This window comes from Jaculus jaculus, chromosome 13, assembly GCF_020740685.1.
Source record: "Jaculus jaculus isolate mJacJac1 chromosome 13, mJacJac1.mat.Y.cur, whole genome shotgun sequence".
NCBI classification, from domain to species: domain Eukaryota; kingdom Metazoa; phylum Chordata; class Mammalia; order Rodentia; family Dipodidae; genus Jaculus; species Jaculus jaculus.
Window position 1 is genome coordinate 2808177 of NC_059114.1, and position 16158 is coordinate 2824334.

The following is a 16158-nucleotide window of genomic DNA, read 5'->3' on the forward strand; positions in this document are numbered from 1 at the left end:
CATCCCTTTTGTATCGGAATCTTCTAGGAAGGTTTCTGTAGAAGAGAGGGAAAGAAAGGGTTTTTTTTTTTTTTCTTTGTATTTGTTTTTTATGGTGTGTGTGTGTGTGTGTGTGTGTGTGTGTGTGTAGGGATTGGGTCTCTAGTGAAGGCTGATCTGGAACTCAGTTGGTAGCCCCAGGCTTGCTTCAACTCATTATGATCCTCCAGTCTCAGCCTTTGAAGTGCTGGGCTTCTTGGCTTGACCCACCACACCTTGGCTTAAGGTGAAATTTTTTAAAATCCTTCCTCTTTCTCTGGATGATTTTTTGTATATCCAAAATTTTCTTTATCTATGGCCACTTTCCTCGTGGAAGATGGTTATGTTACACCTCTCTCTTTCTGGGAAACTAGGACACCTCTGCTAAACCATCTCTCCAGTCTAAGGACACTTCCTTGAGGAAACCAGTGGTACACTACAGAAGTGTTAGACTTTACATATGATGACACACAAGACAATACTTGACAAAAAAAAAAAAAAAAATCCAAAATAAAACACATTAACTCAGGCAAACTTAAATTGTTGTATAGATTTAGCTACATTTAAATCCTCATAGAGATTTCAAACTGAAGTCCCTTTTTCTCCTTTATTCCCTTAGCAGTGTTTTGCAAACACTTCAGATTCTAAGCTGAAAATAATGCAAATAACCTTGTCCTATACTTACAACCCAACACAATTGTGACACTGAGTTCTACCCAGGTTTAACCAGCTATCTTACAAGTCCAAATCCCCGAACAGCTTTCTATTCTACGTTTTGGGGGGCTTAGTCAGAGACACTTCTCAGATTTCTCTGTACAGCTGTACTGTAGACACATCGCCTCCTTTTCTATAGGTATAGTCTGACAAGCACAGTACGAGTGGGCCAGTGGCGCAATGGATAACGCGTCTGACTACGGATCAGAAGATTCCAGGTTCGACTCCTGGCTGGCTCGGTGCTCACTTTTGAGCCATTCTCCTTCAACATATACCCTCTTGGAACTTTCACCATAGTAAGATGAACAAAAGTACATTTAAACCTTAACTTATCTTATTTCATATTACTTGAGTGTCGTTTGGGTCACAACATCCTACCAGCATCATTACTGTGATATTCTAAGTTTGGAGATCAAACGTGACCGACTTAACCCGAACTTGGTTGGTATAACCACAAACTCATAAAAAAGGCTCCCGACGATGATCACACACATCTGAGTCTATTCTTATCCTGTGTTGCAAAGCTTTCCAAGAATTACAAATTCTAGGACTTATGGCTGGTCCAAATACCAATAGGTGCTAGGCTGGGGGAGACTAACAGTAGGATACGAGACACAAGTGACAAAGGGACACATTGTACTCAACTGGAGGAAGCAGGTTACGGAACATAGGGAATTTGCAATGACGCAGTAATTAGGGAAAGGTTTACAGATCTTTTGTAAAGTAGGTGGTGGCCCTGAAAAGGGCCTTTGTTGGTGGCGGGGGAGGGCGCGGGGTCCTCAGCCGCCGAAGCCGTAGAGCGTGCGGCCCTGGCGCTTGAGCGCGTACACCACGTCCATGGCCGTGACCGTCTTGCGCTTGGCGTGCTCCGTGTACGTGACGGCGTCGCGGATCACGTTCTCCAGGAAGACCTTCAGCACGCCGCGGGTCTCCTCGTAGATGAGGCCCGAGATGCGCTTGACGCCGCCGCGGCGGGCCAGGCGCCGGATGGCGGGCTTGGTGATGCCCTGGATGTTGTCGCGCAGGACCTTGCGGTGCCGCTTGGCGCCGCCCTTGCCCAGGCCCTTCCCGCCCTTGCCGCGACCAGACATGATGAAAGCGATAAGAAGAAAAAGCCAACTGTTTTAGGATTAGCCGCGTCCTTCTGCTATTATAGGCAGTGAGCGGACCGGAGTGAGAACCGAGAGCGCTCTGGCGGGAAGTTCCTGCCTGCGGTGGGCGGGATCCACACCCGGACGTGACGTTAGGACCTGTGTTCTCTTTGTTCCTTTATAGAATTCTTTCGTTCTTTAAAAAAAAAAATCTAACCAAGGCTATTTTCTTTCTCACGCTTGCCACGGTCGAGAGGGACCCCCCCCACACACAAAATTAAAATTAAAAGAAAGGCCGGGCGTGGTGGCGCACGCCTTTAATCCCAGCACTTGGGAGGCAGAGGTAGGAGGATCACCGTGAGTTCGAGGCCACCCTGAGACTACATAGTGAATTCCAGGTCAGCCTGGGCCAGGGTGAGACCCTACCTCGGAAAAAAAAAAACCAAAAAAAAAAAAAAAAATTAAAAGAAAGGAGGAAGAGAGGGAGGGAGGGGCAGAGGCAGAGAGAGAAGCCTCGTCGTGGGTTAATGTCGTGGAAGAAAAACATGATAAAGAGCAGTAGCGCACTGACTTTTGAGAATGTGGTGTCTCTGAAAAGAGCCTTTGTGTTTGCGCGAGGAGCTGTGCGTGAATCCCATCCTCGGTGAGGCTGTCACGAAGCTCTTAAGCAGTATGAACGCCACACATCCCACCACTCTTGATTTTTTTTTACTTGCGCTTGAGGAACCTATTTGAAATTGAGAACATAACCCAGAGAAAAACAGGCAGGAGAGCAATACTTTCTATTGAAAGTGTCTGAAGATTACCTCCAGTAATTTACATAACGAATGTGCCCTACCTTGAGGACGAGTTTTCTTTCTTGGATATTTTAGGACAAGCAACATTTAATAGGTTGTGTTTTGGTACTTTGATTGAAGTGCTTTTTTCTTTCTTGACCTGGCCGTCGCTGTGGCCCCGAGCTAGCCTTGAACTCACAGAGATCCTCCTACCTCTGCCTCCTGAGTGCTGGGACTAACCGCGTGCCATCAAACATGACTCTGAAGAAACATTTCTCTTTGCATACTTATTAAGATATATTTTCATTTGTGAGGAGGGTGGGTATGGGCGTAGTCCAGACTGGTCCTAAACTTCCTGTTTTTGAGGATGACTTTAGACCAGATCATCCTGCCTTCAACTTCCTAGTTCTTGGGTTACAGGTGTGTCACCCGGTTTGTTGGTTTATACTGCTTATCCGCCTTAGCATGGAAACTCTGAACAGGGCGTGGTGGCCCAACGCATTAAATATAGCAATCAAAAGGCTGAGGTACGAGAACAATATTCAAAGACAACATGGGGCCACAAGAGGGATTCAAAAGAGTGAGCAAATGAAAGAAGGCAAACTTTGGTTATATACTCTTCTTCATGCTAGCCCTAGAATGCAAAGTACTAACTCTGAGGACAGCCGGGAATTAAGAGTGAGACCTGCTAGAAAAATACCCACAGATATACAGATAGAAAATAATCATCCTTGATATCAGCTCCTAACCAGGGAAATAATGGGCTAAAACTGATTCCCTTGACATCATAGCATGGATATCCACCATGATCCATTATTCTGTGATGACCTACTTAAAGCCTTCAGGATCCAAGAAAAGAATGCAGATACACAAGTTCAGACAAGAAAGAATGAGAAGTCTCTTTACAGTGACAGTCCTCTTCTTAAAGAGAAAGTGGGTGGCTCTGAAAAGAGCCTTTGTGTGTGGGCAGAGGCAGCAGTAGGCACGCGGGGCCTACTTGGAGCTGGTGTACTTGGTGACGGCCTTGGTGCCCTCGGACACGGCGTGCTTGGCCAGCTCCCCGGGCAGCAGCAGGCGCACGGCCGTCTGGATCTCCCGCGACGTGATGGTCGAGCGCTTGTTGTAGTGCGCCAGGCGCGACGCCTCGCCCGCGATGCGCTCGAAGATGTCGTTCACGAACGAGTTCATGATGCCCATGGCCTTGGACGAGATGCCCGTGTCGGGGTGCACCTGCTTCAGCACCTTGTACACGTACACCGAGTAGCTCTCCTTGCGGCTGCGCTTGCGCTTCTTGCCGTCCTTCTTCTGCGCCTTCGTCACCGCCTTCTTCGAGCCCTTCTTCGGGGCCGGCGCCGACTTCGCGGGCTCAGGCATGGCAGCTGGTGGAGGAGAGCAGCAACGAAAGTCAGTGTGAGACTTCCAACGAAAGGGAAATGCGCGGGGCCGGATTTTTATTCAACCTCTATGCAAATGAGGCATCTCCGAATGGCCAGTTACGATGGAAGGACGGCATAGTGACGTCACGTCTTGAAATTAGATACACATATATCCTTTCTCATTGGCTAAGTTGTTGAGCACCTTTTCCACCAATCCGAGCGCACCTCGTCCACTTCCCTCTGCCACTATAAAAACCTCCTGGCCGATTTCCTCAAAAGATATCTGTGTCTCTTCCTTACTTTTGTCATTCTGCTCATCATGTCTGGACGCGGCAAGCAGGGCGGCAAGGCGCGCGCCAAGGCCAAGACGCGCTCCTCTCGGGCCGGCCTGCAGTTCCCGGTGGGCCGCGTGCACCGGCTCCTCCGCAAGGGCAACTATGCCGAGCGGGTGGGCGCCGGCGCCCCGGTGTACCTGGCGGCCGTGCTCGAGTACCTGACGGCCGAGATCCTGGAGCTGGCGGGCAACGCGGCCCGCGACAACAAGAAGACGCGCATCATCCCGCGCCACCTGCAGCTGGCCATCCGCAACGACGAGGAGCTCAACAAGCTGCTGGGCAAAGTGACGATCGCGCAGGGCGGCGTGCTGCCCAACATCCAGGCCGTGCTGCTGCCCAAGAAGACCGAGAGCCACCACAAGGCCAAGGGCAAGTGAGATGCCCACCCCGCCAACCACTCCCAAGATCAGCCAAAGGCTCTTTTCAGAGCCACCCACAGTTTCATAAAAAGAACTTTGGTAACATTTTTTTCTAACACCTAAGCTGTGTGGAGGTAACTCTTAAACCTTTTGCACTGGATCCTACGATTAGCTGAATGAATGAATACTGATGTTAACTACACCCCTGAAGCCACTGAGCTCCAATATTTTCGGTATTGGATGGGGGATTTAGGTTGGTCATTGCTTAAAGTAAATTACTGCTCGTTCTCTGGTTCAAAACGTTACACGCTGCGCGAGTCGCCCGTCCCTCCGGTGTGCAAAGCCACTGCAGAAAGGTTCATGAGGGCCGATTTTTCCCCACACCCACGTCTTCTGGATCGCCTGGGGACCAACAAGAGTATATGGTGACACGTTTGTGACACCTTCCGGAGTATCGTCACACAATTAAGCTTCTCCTTCAAACGCTCAAGAACGCTTCTACCCATTCCCTTCGGTTGCAATTTTTATGAGCTGAGGAAGCGTTGTAGTGGCATACACACAATTCCTCGAACATTTGCTCGTTACTCCATTGCTTTTTTCTCAGTGACCTGTTCTCAGGAGAATTTCCTCAGCATATATAATTATGGACACATTATGCATAGCCGTGAGATTTACTTAATGTTTAGATAGTTCCAATCAGTATATTTTTAAGTGCCAACAATAATAATGGTAGACATTCAAGTAACTACAAAATCAAATATGTAATTTTGTATGTTTTTGTCGGGGTAGTGTCATTCTAGTCCAGGCTGACCTGGGATTGTGTAGTGCCTGTCTGGCCCCGAATTCAAGATAATTTTCCTACCTCTGCCTCCCAGGTTAATATTTGACCCTTTTTTGGCGGGCGAAGGGGTGGTACAATTTTTAAAAGCTTAACAGTTCACCTAGCTTTCGTCTTGTTCGATTGTTTTATAGAATCATATATTGACAATGTATAAATATACATTGGGTTCAGTATATTTTTGTAAGTGTAGGATGGAATTTGCTGTGCTAGGTATTTTTTAATGAAAAATTACCACGGGATATTTTAAAAACAGGCTTATGGAGTATAGTGCAAATATTGCGAGACTGGCAATAATGAAAAAAAAACCTTCCTCATGGGATTGTATATAAATTATTCGGAAATTGTATGAAAATGTATGTTGGTGTAAGGTGTCTATTATTATGAGTGGTACTAAAGGAAATTTTGGAGAAGACAAAAATTTAATGTATATTTTACAATGTCAAATTTTTCCTTTTAGGAGGATTGGGTATGAATAAATTAGATCAAAAGGAATTTTTGGCGGGTTTAAGATTTAAAAATAGGGAAGGACCACAGGGCTGAATGTCTCTTCTGGGTGCGGGACCCCGCCCACCGCAGGAAGGAACTTCTCGCCGGAGACCTACAAGCTCTCACTCAGGTCCGCTCTCTGCCTATAAGAGCCAAACGCACGGAGCTTTCAGTACCTTGTCACTGTTTCCTCCATTAGCAACATGTCTGGTCGCGGCAAGGGCGGGAAGGGCCTGGGCAAGGGCGGCGCCAAGCGGCACCGCAAGGTCCTGCGCGACAACATCCAGGGCATCACCAAGCCCGCCATCCGGCGCCTGGCCCGCCGCGGCGGCGTCAAGCGCATCTCGGGCCTCATCTACGAGGAGACCCGCGGCGTGCTGAAGGTCTTCCTGGAGAACGTGATCCGCGACGCCGTCACGTACACGGAGCACGCCAAGCGCAAGACGGTCACGGCCATGGACGTGGTGTACGCGCTCAAGCGCCAGGGCCGCACGCTCTACGGCTTCGGCGGCTGAGGACCCCGCGCCCGCCCCCACCACCAACAAAGGCCCTTTTCAGGGCTGTACCATTTTCATTTGAGTAGCTGCGTCACTTTACAACTGGTGATTAGTAACATTTACAATTTTTTGCGCAGGGTTTTCCGTTAGTCGTCTCTAGTATATTAAGTTACCGTCTGTGTTGTATCCCTGCAAATTCATGACTCTTGAGGTCACAAGGTGAATATAACTGGAGCCTTTATTTTCTAATCTAGGGGATACCTTGCTCCTGGTGTTGTAATGGTTGATTTTCAGAATTATTGCCCACCCAAGAATTGACTTGATACTCCCTTGTTCCTTAAGGTCTCAAGTTCATGTATCTGAAAATCTCAGAAATTATCTGATCCGGCGAGAAAAAAGGGGGAATGGGGTAGTTGTCAAGAAGTGCACACCAGTGACTGCACAGTGAACAGGGAATGAGGTGAGAGCAGATCGTCCAGATCTGAAGCTCTTAGGAAGTCCTGGTGCCTCTTAAAGAACAACAACAAAAAAATGCAAAGATGATAGTCGGGTACTGAGATCTAGATACAGTCGCAAATGCTGATAGACAAAGAGAACATTAGCCAACTTCCTACTTGACCGTTTTGATGGACTTGGTGTGCCATTGGAAATGGAGTCGGAATGTAATCCGGAAAATCTACTCGAGAGGATAGCTTTATTGTAACCTTTTACACTGCTGGTATCTTAACACACAGGTTCTGATCACTGAATGTGTTTTGTATCTTTACAATCCCTTTATATGAATTTCCATGCTGTGTAGGAGATTTACAATATGCGAGTTTAGAGTGAAGACATTCCTTTCTGCCAAATAAAATTCAGCTCAGATTGCTGTCTTCCCAAGATAAATTCATATACACATATGGTGGTTTGGTCTAAAGGGGTCCGGCCAGGAGTCAGTTCCTGCCTTGTTTAACTTCAGCTGCATTATCACAGAATTCTTGTTAACTGTTAGCATATTGGCTTTACAATAAATTGTTTAAAGGAAACATTCTGGATACAATTTCAGAAGAGGGGAAGTGCAATATTCAGATTGCTTTACTAAAAATCTTAAGTGCATTACTGTATTTCAGATACATTGAAAAAATAACTCCATCCAGACTAATACAGGCTACAAACACTAGTAATATAAGCAGTCTAAGTGAGTCACTGGTAGTATTGTTAGTCCGTTAATATACAACCACATATTTTACTGTGTATTTTGTCGGGAACACAGTGTGTGTGTGTACGTGCCCCAGTTATTGTGAGCACAACTGACAACTTTCTAGCTGTCTTCACCTTCTTCCTCAGTTTTAAGCCAGGGTCTCTGCCTTCCTTCTCACCATAAGCACACTGGCATTACAGAAATCCACCGCAGGTTTTTGCTTTTACATGGGGCCTAGGGATCTGAACTCAAGTGCTGTGGTACAAGGGCATTATTGTTATGAGCATGTAAGGACCAGCATATGGTCCAGGGACAGTTTAGATAAATAAGTTTGTTTTTCTTTGTGTGTGAGAGTAAAAATGCAAAGTCAAACTTTGTAAGCAAAAAAATAAGAGTACAATGACATAGTAAGAGATTACCAGAAGGTGTGTGTGGAACCCTAGATAAGTAGTGGAAAATACAAAAACCCCAGCTGCTCAGCAGCCGTTGTCCCAGTCCTCCTGACACTATGACTGACTGAACAGCTGCTCAGCAGTCCGGACTGAGACCTCCACGAGAGGCATCACCGATCCGAATTCATCTGCCCGACACGCTGTCCGAACGACCGAGACGACCAAGACTCGCCTTGAAACACCGGGAACCAAGAGAAAAGTCGGAGCACGGACAGCGCCACCAGGTTGTAAAAGGTCAGAAATCTTGCAGACTGAGTCTCGCGTTGAGACCGAGTCTCGCGATACTGCGTCCCAAGTCCCGTGATATCAGGTTGTATACATGTTAGACTCCTTAGAAATATTCTTGTGTTAGTAGTGATAAATATAATTTGGTTATACATTATATTAGCTATAATATTAGTTGTGATAGTTTGGACTTGCTTGTGTGTGACTTTCATCCCAGTAAACTCCTTTGCGAGTACACCAGCGTCTGAGTATTATTGACCTTCGTGGGTGGAATCCTCTCAACCAATCATCTTTGAGAGTGCTCGCGACAATTATTCACTAGGCCATGGTCCCAGGTCCAAGCATACAGCCTCCTGTTCACCAAATGAAAGGCCAAATACTGCAGCAGTTGGCCACATGACTACAATACCTCTGAATGTAGTAATAAAAAAGGAAGATTATTGTTGAGATCAGCCTATGCCCTCTCCCAAATACCCCATAGATTACTTAAGACTGTCTTTTGTGATTGTCTTGTTCTGAAATGACTCTGGTTTTGGAGTCCAAGCGGTTCCTTGGCAGGACACCAGCCAAGTGGCACAGACTGATAGATGCCTTATTCCTGGGAGTAGCAAAGGTGCCATCCCATGATTTTATTAGTGAATTGAGACTACTAGAGCAAATATGTGTATTAAAGTTAAAAGGACTCCTGAAACACAATAGGAAATAGCTTCCTTGGCTAGGCAGACATAGTTGTAAAAGGGTTTTAGGGGTTCCAGAGAAGTCATTGAGTCCCAAACGTTGAGTTTATCTGTTTTTAACCAAAGAATTGGATAAACCAGAGAATTATCTAGAAGCCAATACATTATTACTCAAAATTGTCAATGATATGAGGCCCATGGACCAAGTGTTGTCACAGGTGAGCTGCCTGAGGGATAGGCTACAATTGAGAGGATAGAACTTGACCTAATTGAAGAGTGAATGAAGTGTGGTAGCTAAATTAACATCTCCACCTCTACTTAATCACATGCTCAAATCTTCTAATATAAAATGCTGATGGGTGTGGTGGCGCACGCCTTTAATCGCAGCACTCAGGAGGCAGAGGTAGGAGGATCACGGTGAGTTCAAGGCCATCCTGAGACTACATAATGAATTTCAGGTCAGCCTGAGCTAGAGTAAGACCCTACCTCAGAAAACCACAGACAAAAAAAAGTCAGTCTAATTATCTATTTTTTAAATTGAATTTATTAAATACTAGAGATGACTCAGCCATTAAAAGAAGGAAATACTTCCATGGAATGAGTTGCAGGCCCCAGAATCAAGGATCCTCAGTACACGTGGCTAGATACTTCAGTAATCCCAAACGCACTGAAGGCCTGGAGGCTTCCTGAGAGGGGCTGGTTTCGATCCACAAGGGTCTTCAGTACACTCTGGAAGGCAGCAAGCAGCTCCAGCAGCCAAGTGGAGGGAAGCAAGGGGCTCTTTTCACCCAGTTTCCTTATATAAAGTCCCCCTCTGACAGGGGCCATTGGCTCTGGGGAAAGGACTTCCTCTTCCGTTAATCCTTCCTGGAAGCAGCCTCAGAGACCCACCTTAATGGGATTTTTGCGGATTACTAAACAGATCAAGTTGACAACACTTCAACTATCACAGAATGGAAACAAAAATTTATGGACATAAAGTAGGTGATTGCATGGGGAGAAACAGCACCTAGAGCCATTCAGAGGATATAAAGTGTTCAGGATATCTAATGTGCTGCATGGTGACAACACATTGCAACTTAATTTTCGCGTCAAGGTACATGTGAACGCACATCATGAGGTGTCAAGATATAAGCTTCATTAAAATCATTCCAAGATAACAACACCTGATTCACCAAGAGTATACTAGTCAGGTACACCTTAAGTTAAAAATAAAGAGATGTGCTGCAGACAGCGGTTAAACCACTTTCCTGCAAAGTCAAAGGACCCCAGGTTCAACTCACCAATGACCATGGGAGGCAAGATGCATTAAAGTGGCGCATACATGTGGGGTTGTACGGTGGTGGTCACGATGCGACCACTACCTCTCATGTGAAAAAAAACTTAACAATGACTACAAATATGATTTTAACCCTCAGAGTGTTTTGGGCACGAAAAGCTGTTGCTCTGCACGGTAACTGGTCCCAACACTAGTGACGAGGCACTAGGCTTACACTGAGGAACTTGTTTGGCGGCCACAAAATTGCAATTTGGCTGTGCTAGTGATGCATCACAAGCTCATTGTACTGCAGCATGGAGCGGATGGATATAATCTGGCCAGTATGATCCCTGACCACTGTAACCTGCAGTTTCCCAAAAGCAGCATGGCTGCAGCAATGCCTGCATACCTACGATGTGGATGTAACATCCACCAAGAAGCTGTCTCCGAGGTCCCTTAAAGCAACCTGTACAAGGAGCAGGTTACGAACACAACCAAGGAAGCTGCTGTTTGCAGCCATTGCACACCGGATCCCATGACAAGAGGAACACGGTCGGCTTAATTGGCTGCATAACGTGCTCAGCTCTTTTGTGATTTGGTGGGGGGCCCTGAAAAGGGCCTTTGTTGGTGGTGGGGGAGGGCGCGGGGTCCTCAGCCGCCGAAGCCGTAGAGCGTGCGGCCCTGGCGCTTGAGCGCGTACACCACGTCCATGGCCGTGACCGTCTTGCGCTTGGCGTGCTCCGTGTACGTGACGGCGTCGCGGATCACGTTCTCCAGGAAGACCTTCAGCACGCCGCGGGTCTCCTCGTAGATGAGGCCCGAGATGCGCTTGACGCCGCCGCGGCGGGCCAGGCGCCGGATGGCGGGCTTGGTGATGCCCTGGATGTTGTCGCGCAGGACCTTGCGGTGCCGCTTGGCGCCGCCCTTGCCCAGGCCCTTCCCGCCCTTGCCGCGACCAGACATGTTGCTAATGGAGGAAACAGTGATAAGGTACAGAAAGCTCCGTGCGTTTGGCTCTTATAGGCAGAGAGCGGACCTGAGTGAGAGCCGGGAGGGCGCCGGCGAGAAGTTCCGCCCTGTGATGGGCGGGGCCCAAACAAGGAAGTGACATCAGCCTTGTGGTCCTTCCTTGTTTTTAAATCTAAAGCCCGCCAATTTTTTCTCTCTTTATTTCTGTACAATCTTCCTATCACAACAAAAAATCGACATTATAGAAGAAATATTAAAATTTGTTTTTCACCTAGACGTTGTGGCGCACGCCTTTAATCCTAGCACTTGGGAGACATAGTGAGGATGGCCCTGTGTTCCAGGCTACCCTTGAGACAACACAGTGAACTCCAGGTCCCTCTGAGCTACAGTGAAGACCCTACCTCGAAATAGAAAAACAATCAAATAAAAGTTTTTGCCCCTAGTGATATTTAAATAAATATAGGCATCTTTCACCAACATTCAACTTTACAGCTATTTTCAAACTTTTAAAATTCAGTTTCCTGGGGCAGGTTGTTTATTTGTTTATTACTGCCAATCTCACTACATTTGCATTCCACAAACCTGTTTTTTTTTTTTAAAAAAAAAAAATCTCGTGGTAGTTTTTCACCAAAGAAACTAGCAAATTCTCTTACCTACATTTACAAAAATATCTTGTACCTATTTGAACTATTAAAAATTGACAATGTTTATTATTAACTTGTTCCATCCAATTTCTTATCTTTTAGTTTTTCGAGGTAGGGTCTCACTCTAGCCCAGGCTGACCTCAAATTCACTATGTAGCCTCAGGGTGGTCTCCAACTAACAGGGATTCTCCTACCTCTGCCTCCCAAGTGCTGAGATTAAAGGCGTGTGCTACCACGCCCGGCTCCACCCAATTTTTAGTAAGTTTACAAAGGACTGTTGAGCTTCAGAATTTTTTGTTAAAAACATCAACATTAAGCTGGTGTTTCATGCCTTTAAACCTATCACTCCGAAGGCGTTTTGAAGGATTACTGAGTTCAATACCTATCAATGAAGATAATATTACATTTGACTAGATTGTGGTCAAATGAATACCTATTTTAACTAAATATTGCCAGCTTAAAAAATCTACACTATTGGGCTGGAGAGATGGCTTAGCGGTCAAGGCGCTTACCTGCAGTCAAAGGACCTCGGTTCCATTCCCCAGGACCCAAGTAAGAAAGATGCACAAGGTGGTGCATGCGTCAGGAGTTCGTTTGCAGCGGCTGTAGCGCCGATTCTCTTCCTTTTTCTGTGTTTTTCTTTCAGATAAAACTAAAACAATTTCCAAAAATCTATATTGATTGTAGATATCAGTACATTAAGTACAAGTAGGTACAAAGTAAGAGCATGGATGGCATGAGATTTCCTTAGATTGTAAATGCTGACGAAACTCGACAGAAAGACGCTCCAGAAAAAAAATAATGGAGTAAGGACACATGTTCAAGAAGTATGTTAGAACCATATATGCCACACCTTCCTCAAGCTGCAACGAGTAATGGAGGGGAAACTTCTTCAGTTTGAAAGAAAAGGGAAATCTTTTTGTTTGTGTGTAAAATTCGGAAGGCATCTGGAGGTCGCAGAACAGCGGGAAGTCAGTGGGTGTGGGATTGAAACACTTGGGGAGGATGGCCGAAACTGATGACCTCCAGGAGCGGGAGGCACAATTAACCGATCTGCGCCAAGGGCATAGCCTGGTACTGCACATTGGGTGCTGAATCCACTTCCAAAAACTGACCAATCTTCTGGCGTGGCAGTTACACACCTTTAAACACAGCACAAGGAGGCAGAAGTAAAATGCCAGCATGGTTTATGACACATCGGAAAAACACAAAAAGACCGACCTAAAATTCCTGAAAGTTAGTGCATTGATTTACCGATGTCAGGGGTCCGTCAGGACACTCAAGCCTAAGATCCCTGCGGGTCGTCTATTATGTACCTAGAGTGCTTAGGTTATTTTCCAAGAGCCAAAAGTTTTAAGAGGTCCATCGACCCAGCTTAGCTGTTAAAAAAAAAATGTTACCAAAGTTCTTTTTATGAAACTGTGGGTGGCTCTGAAAAGAGCCTTTGGTTCATTTTAGACGTGGTTGGCGGGGCAGGTCTCACTTGCCCTTGGCCTTGTGGTGGCTCTCGGTCTTCTTGGGCAGCAGCACGGCCTGGATGTTGGGCAGCACGCCGCCCTGCGCGATCGTCACTTTGCCCAGCAGCTTGTTGAGCTCCTCGTCGTTGCGGATGGCCAGCTGCAGGTGGCGCGGGATGATGCGCGTCTTCTTGTTGTCGCGGGCCGCGTTGCCCGCCAGCTCCAGGATCTCGGCCGTCAGGTACTCGAGCACGGCCGCCAGGTACACCGGGGCGCCGGCGCCCACCCGCTCGGCGTAGTTGCCCTTGCGGAGCAGCCGGTGCACGCGGCCCACCGGGAACTGCAGGCCGGCCCGAGAGGAGCGCGTCTTGGCCTTGGCGCGCGCCTTGCCGCCCTGCTTGCCGCGTCCAGACATGATGTTATGCTGTGAAACCAAACACAAAAGCAAGGAAGAGACACAGATGTCTTTTGAGGAAACCGGCCAGAAGGTTTTTATAGTGGCAGAGGGAAGTGGACAAGGTGCGCTCGGATTGGCGGAAATATGCTCAACCACGTAGCCAATGAGAAAGGATATACGTGTATCTAATTACAAGATGTGACGTCACTATTCCGTCCTTACATTGTAACTGGTCGTTCGGACATCCCTCATTTGCATAGAGGCTGAATAAAAGTCCGGCCAACTGCATTTCATTTCATTGGAAGTTTCACCTTGAGTTTTGTTGCTCTACTTTTCCAGCAGCCGTCATGCCCGAGCCCGCGAAGTCGGCGCCGGCCCCGAAGAAGGGCTCGAAGAAGGCGGTGACGAAGGCGCAGAAGAAGGACGGCAAGAAGCGCAAGCGCAGCCGCAAGGAGAGCTACTCGGTGTACGTGTACAAGGTGCTGAAGCAGGTGCACCCCGACACGGGCATCTCGTCCAAGGCCATGGGCATCATGAACTCGTTCGTGAACGACATCTTCGAGCGCATCGCGGGCGAGGCGTCGCGCCTGGCGCACTACAACAAGCGCTCGACCATCACGTCGCGGGAGATCCAGACGGCCGTGCGCCTGCTGCTGCCCGGGGAGCTGGCCAAGCACGCCGTGTCCGAGGGCACCAAGGCCGTCACCAAGTACACCAGCTCCAAGTAGACGCCGCGTGCCTGCTGCCGTCTCTGCCCACACAAAGGCTCTTTTCAGAGCCACTACCTCTTCTAAGAAAGAGCCTGTTGATGCTTTTATTATTTTTTTTTCATTTCCTCGGTATGCTGTTTCTGGGAACCAGATCCATGGTCTTATCGCTGAGAGGGTTTCAAAGGCAGCATGTTCCATGGGCTCGGGTGTGGTGGCGCAGCCCTTTAATCCCGGCAATTATGAGGCAGGTTTGGGATTATGTCTGTGAGACTAGTGAGTTCAATGTCCCCCTCAGCTACAGGGAAGGCCCCACCTCGAAAACAAAATGTTCTTAATCACACAGGCTCTTCAGAGCCCCCACCTTCTCAAGAAAGGCGGTTACTTTCTTTTTAAAAGCTACCTTTTTCAATTGTAAAGGAGCCTTGCTAAACGTTGATGTTCCATTTTTTGGCTGCCAGTTGGCACACGGTCTCACCACACCCCCCTTTCACTTTGCCCAACGTTCCAAGTATCAAGACTTATTGTGCATTGTGATTCACTGAAGTTTGTCTCCGTTACTTATTTAATACTAAAATGGTGTGTTAAATGTCCCGTATTTCTTACAAATGAAACCTACGTTAACCTGTTTCTCGACACCACAAAAGTTTTCGTATGGTGCTGCTCCTTAACCTATTAGCAGTTAGGCTTATTGAAAAGTTAAGTCCTATGGTCCATTCGGAGACTGAATTGCTCCCACTGGCCAATCCAGACAGTGCGCGGGCAATTTGAAGATTTAGTTCCACTTTGTGACTCAGAAGAGAGAATGGGGGCAGTGTGACTGCATAAGGAGCTCCGCATTTTACCCGCGCTTTCTTTTCTCCTGAATAACATTGCTTTTCAGGAAGGGATACATTGCGTTATCCTTTGTGATGTGGACTTCTGTGAAGTCTTTCTGAGTCACTTCTGTTATTTGAAGAAATTTAAAATGGAAAGGAGAAAGGAGGGCTATTGCTGGTGACAACTCAGGTATCATCAGCATGGGATCTTCTGCTTCAAAGCCTTCAGGAACAGCATATTTAAAACCACTTTGGTCATTGCCAGGTATCAGCACCACAGCGTAATTCCTTATCACATCCCATGTGTTCAAGGCTTTGGAGCTACATTTTATCTGGTTCCTCAGCTGTTTTTAGGGTTTTCACGAAAATATTCTGAACACAAGCAAGAAGAGACTATTTTTTAAATAGATAAAGACATTCTTAAAGCAAAACGTTAAAAACAACCATATGCTCTTAGTCAAAGAATAAATGCATTATTTAAGGCATATTTACAAAACACTATGTTTCACAGCAGAGCATAATGTATACTATATGTTTGAGATGAGAAATAGCTTAGGTTTTATATGATACCATTTTAGAAAGATAAATGCCAAAACCAAGTCATGTATTGTTTAAATGTATTTAGAAGCCTAGTGTGATGACTAAATGTAAAATCCAGGTTTAGGCCAGGTGTGGTGGCGCATGCCTTTAATCCTAGCATGTGGGAGGCAGAGGTAGGAGGAGGATCGCCATGAGTTTGAGGTACCCTGAGACTGCATAGTGCATTCCAGGTCAGCCTGAGCTAGCGTGAAACCCTCCCTTGGAAAACAAAACAAAAATAAAATAAAAGTCCATGTTTAGTCACAAGTTATTTCGTTTTAAAAATATTTATTTATTTGAAA

The 16158-nt window shown here is 46.7% G+C and overlaps 7 protein-coding genes and 2 non-coding genes across 10 annotated transcripts; 4 read left to right on the forward strand and 5 right to left on the reverse strand.

Moving 5' to 3' along the window:
• The first annotated feature begins 898 nt into the window (after positions 1 to 898).
• Positions 899 to 971, forward strand: Trnar-acg. The gene has a single exon. It is a non-coding gene; the product is annotated as a tRNA-Arg (tRNA).
• Positions 972 to 1507: 536 nt separating this feature from the next.
• Positions 1508 to 1829, reverse strand: LOC123454109 (histone H4). Its single transcript, XM_045132238.1, has one exon. It carries the CDS (start codon positions 1821 to 1823, stop codon positions 1512 to 1514), a length of 312 nt encoding a protein of 103 aa, XP_044988173.1. The 5' UTR covers positions 1824 to 1829; the 3' UTR covers positions 1508 to 1511.
• Positions 1830 to 3592: 1763 nt separating this feature from the next.
• On the reverse strand, positions 3593 to 3973 carry LOC123454096 (histone H2B type 1-C/E/F/G/I). The gene has a single exon (XM_045132220.1). It carries the CDS (start codon positions 3971 to 3973, stop codon positions 3593 to 3595), a length of 381 nt encoding a protein of 126 aa, XP_044988155.1.
• A 321-nt stretch (positions 3974 to 4294) lies between these two features.
• Positions 4295 to 5379, forward strand: LOC123454087 (histone H2A type 1). 2 transcript variants are annotated; one of them, XM_045132209.1, is made up of 2 exons: positions 4295 to 4375; positions 4481 to 5379. In XM_045132209.1, exons 1-2 carry the CDS (start codon positions 4295 to 4297, stop codon positions 4685 to 4687), a joined length of 288 nt encoding a protein of 95 aa, XP_044988144.1. In that variant the 3' UTR covers positions 4688 to 5379. The 2 variants fall into 2 exon arrangements, with proteins under 2 accessions (XP_044988144.1, XP_044988143.1); XM_045132208.1 differs by having other exon boundaries at positions 4295 to 5379.
• Positions 5380 to 6189: 810 nt separating this feature from the next.
• LOC123454103 (histone H4) lies at positions 6190 to 7170 on the forward strand. The gene has a single exon (XM_045132231.1). The coding sequence runs from the start codon at positions 6200 to 6202 to the stop codon at positions 6509 to 6511; it is 312 nt and encodes a 103-aa protein (XP_044988166.1). The 5' UTR covers positions 6190 to 6199; the 3' UTR covers positions 6512 to 7170.
• Positions 7171 to 10723: 3553 nt separating this feature from the next.
• LOC123454358 lies at positions 10724 to 10857 on the reverse strand. Its single transcript, XR_006633327.1, has one exon. It is a non-coding gene; the product is annotated as a small nucleolar RNA SNORA70 (small nucleolar RNA).
• A 51-nt stretch (positions 10858 to 10908) lies between these two features.
• Positions 10909 to 11275, reverse strand: LOC101615231 (histone H4). The gene has a single exon (XM_012951756.2). The coding sequence runs from the start codon at positions 11246 to 11248 to the stop codon at positions 10937 to 10939; it is 312 nt and encodes a 103-aa protein (XP_012807210.1). The 5' UTR covers positions 11249 to 11275; the 3' UTR covers positions 10909 to 10936.
• A 2045-nt stretch (positions 11276 to 13320) lies between these two features.
• On the reverse strand, positions 13321 to 13770 carry LOC105943593 (histone H2A type 1). Its single transcript, XM_012951757.2, has one exon. The coding sequence runs from the start codon at positions 13768 to 13770 to the stop codon at positions 13378 to 13380; it is 393 nt and encodes a 130-aa protein (XP_012807211.1). The 3' UTR covers positions 13321 to 13377.
• A 305-nt stretch (positions 13771 to 14075) lies between these two features.
• Positions 14076 to 14536, forward strand: LOC123454095 (histone H2B type 1-C/E/F/G/I). The gene has a single exon (XM_045132219.1). The coding sequence runs from the start codon at positions 14100 to 14102 to the stop codon at positions 14478 to 14480; it is 381 nt and encodes a 126-aa protein (XP_044988154.1). The 5' UTR covers positions 14076 to 14099; the 3' UTR covers positions 14481 to 14536.
• Positions 14537 to 16158: the final 1622 nt, after the last annotated feature.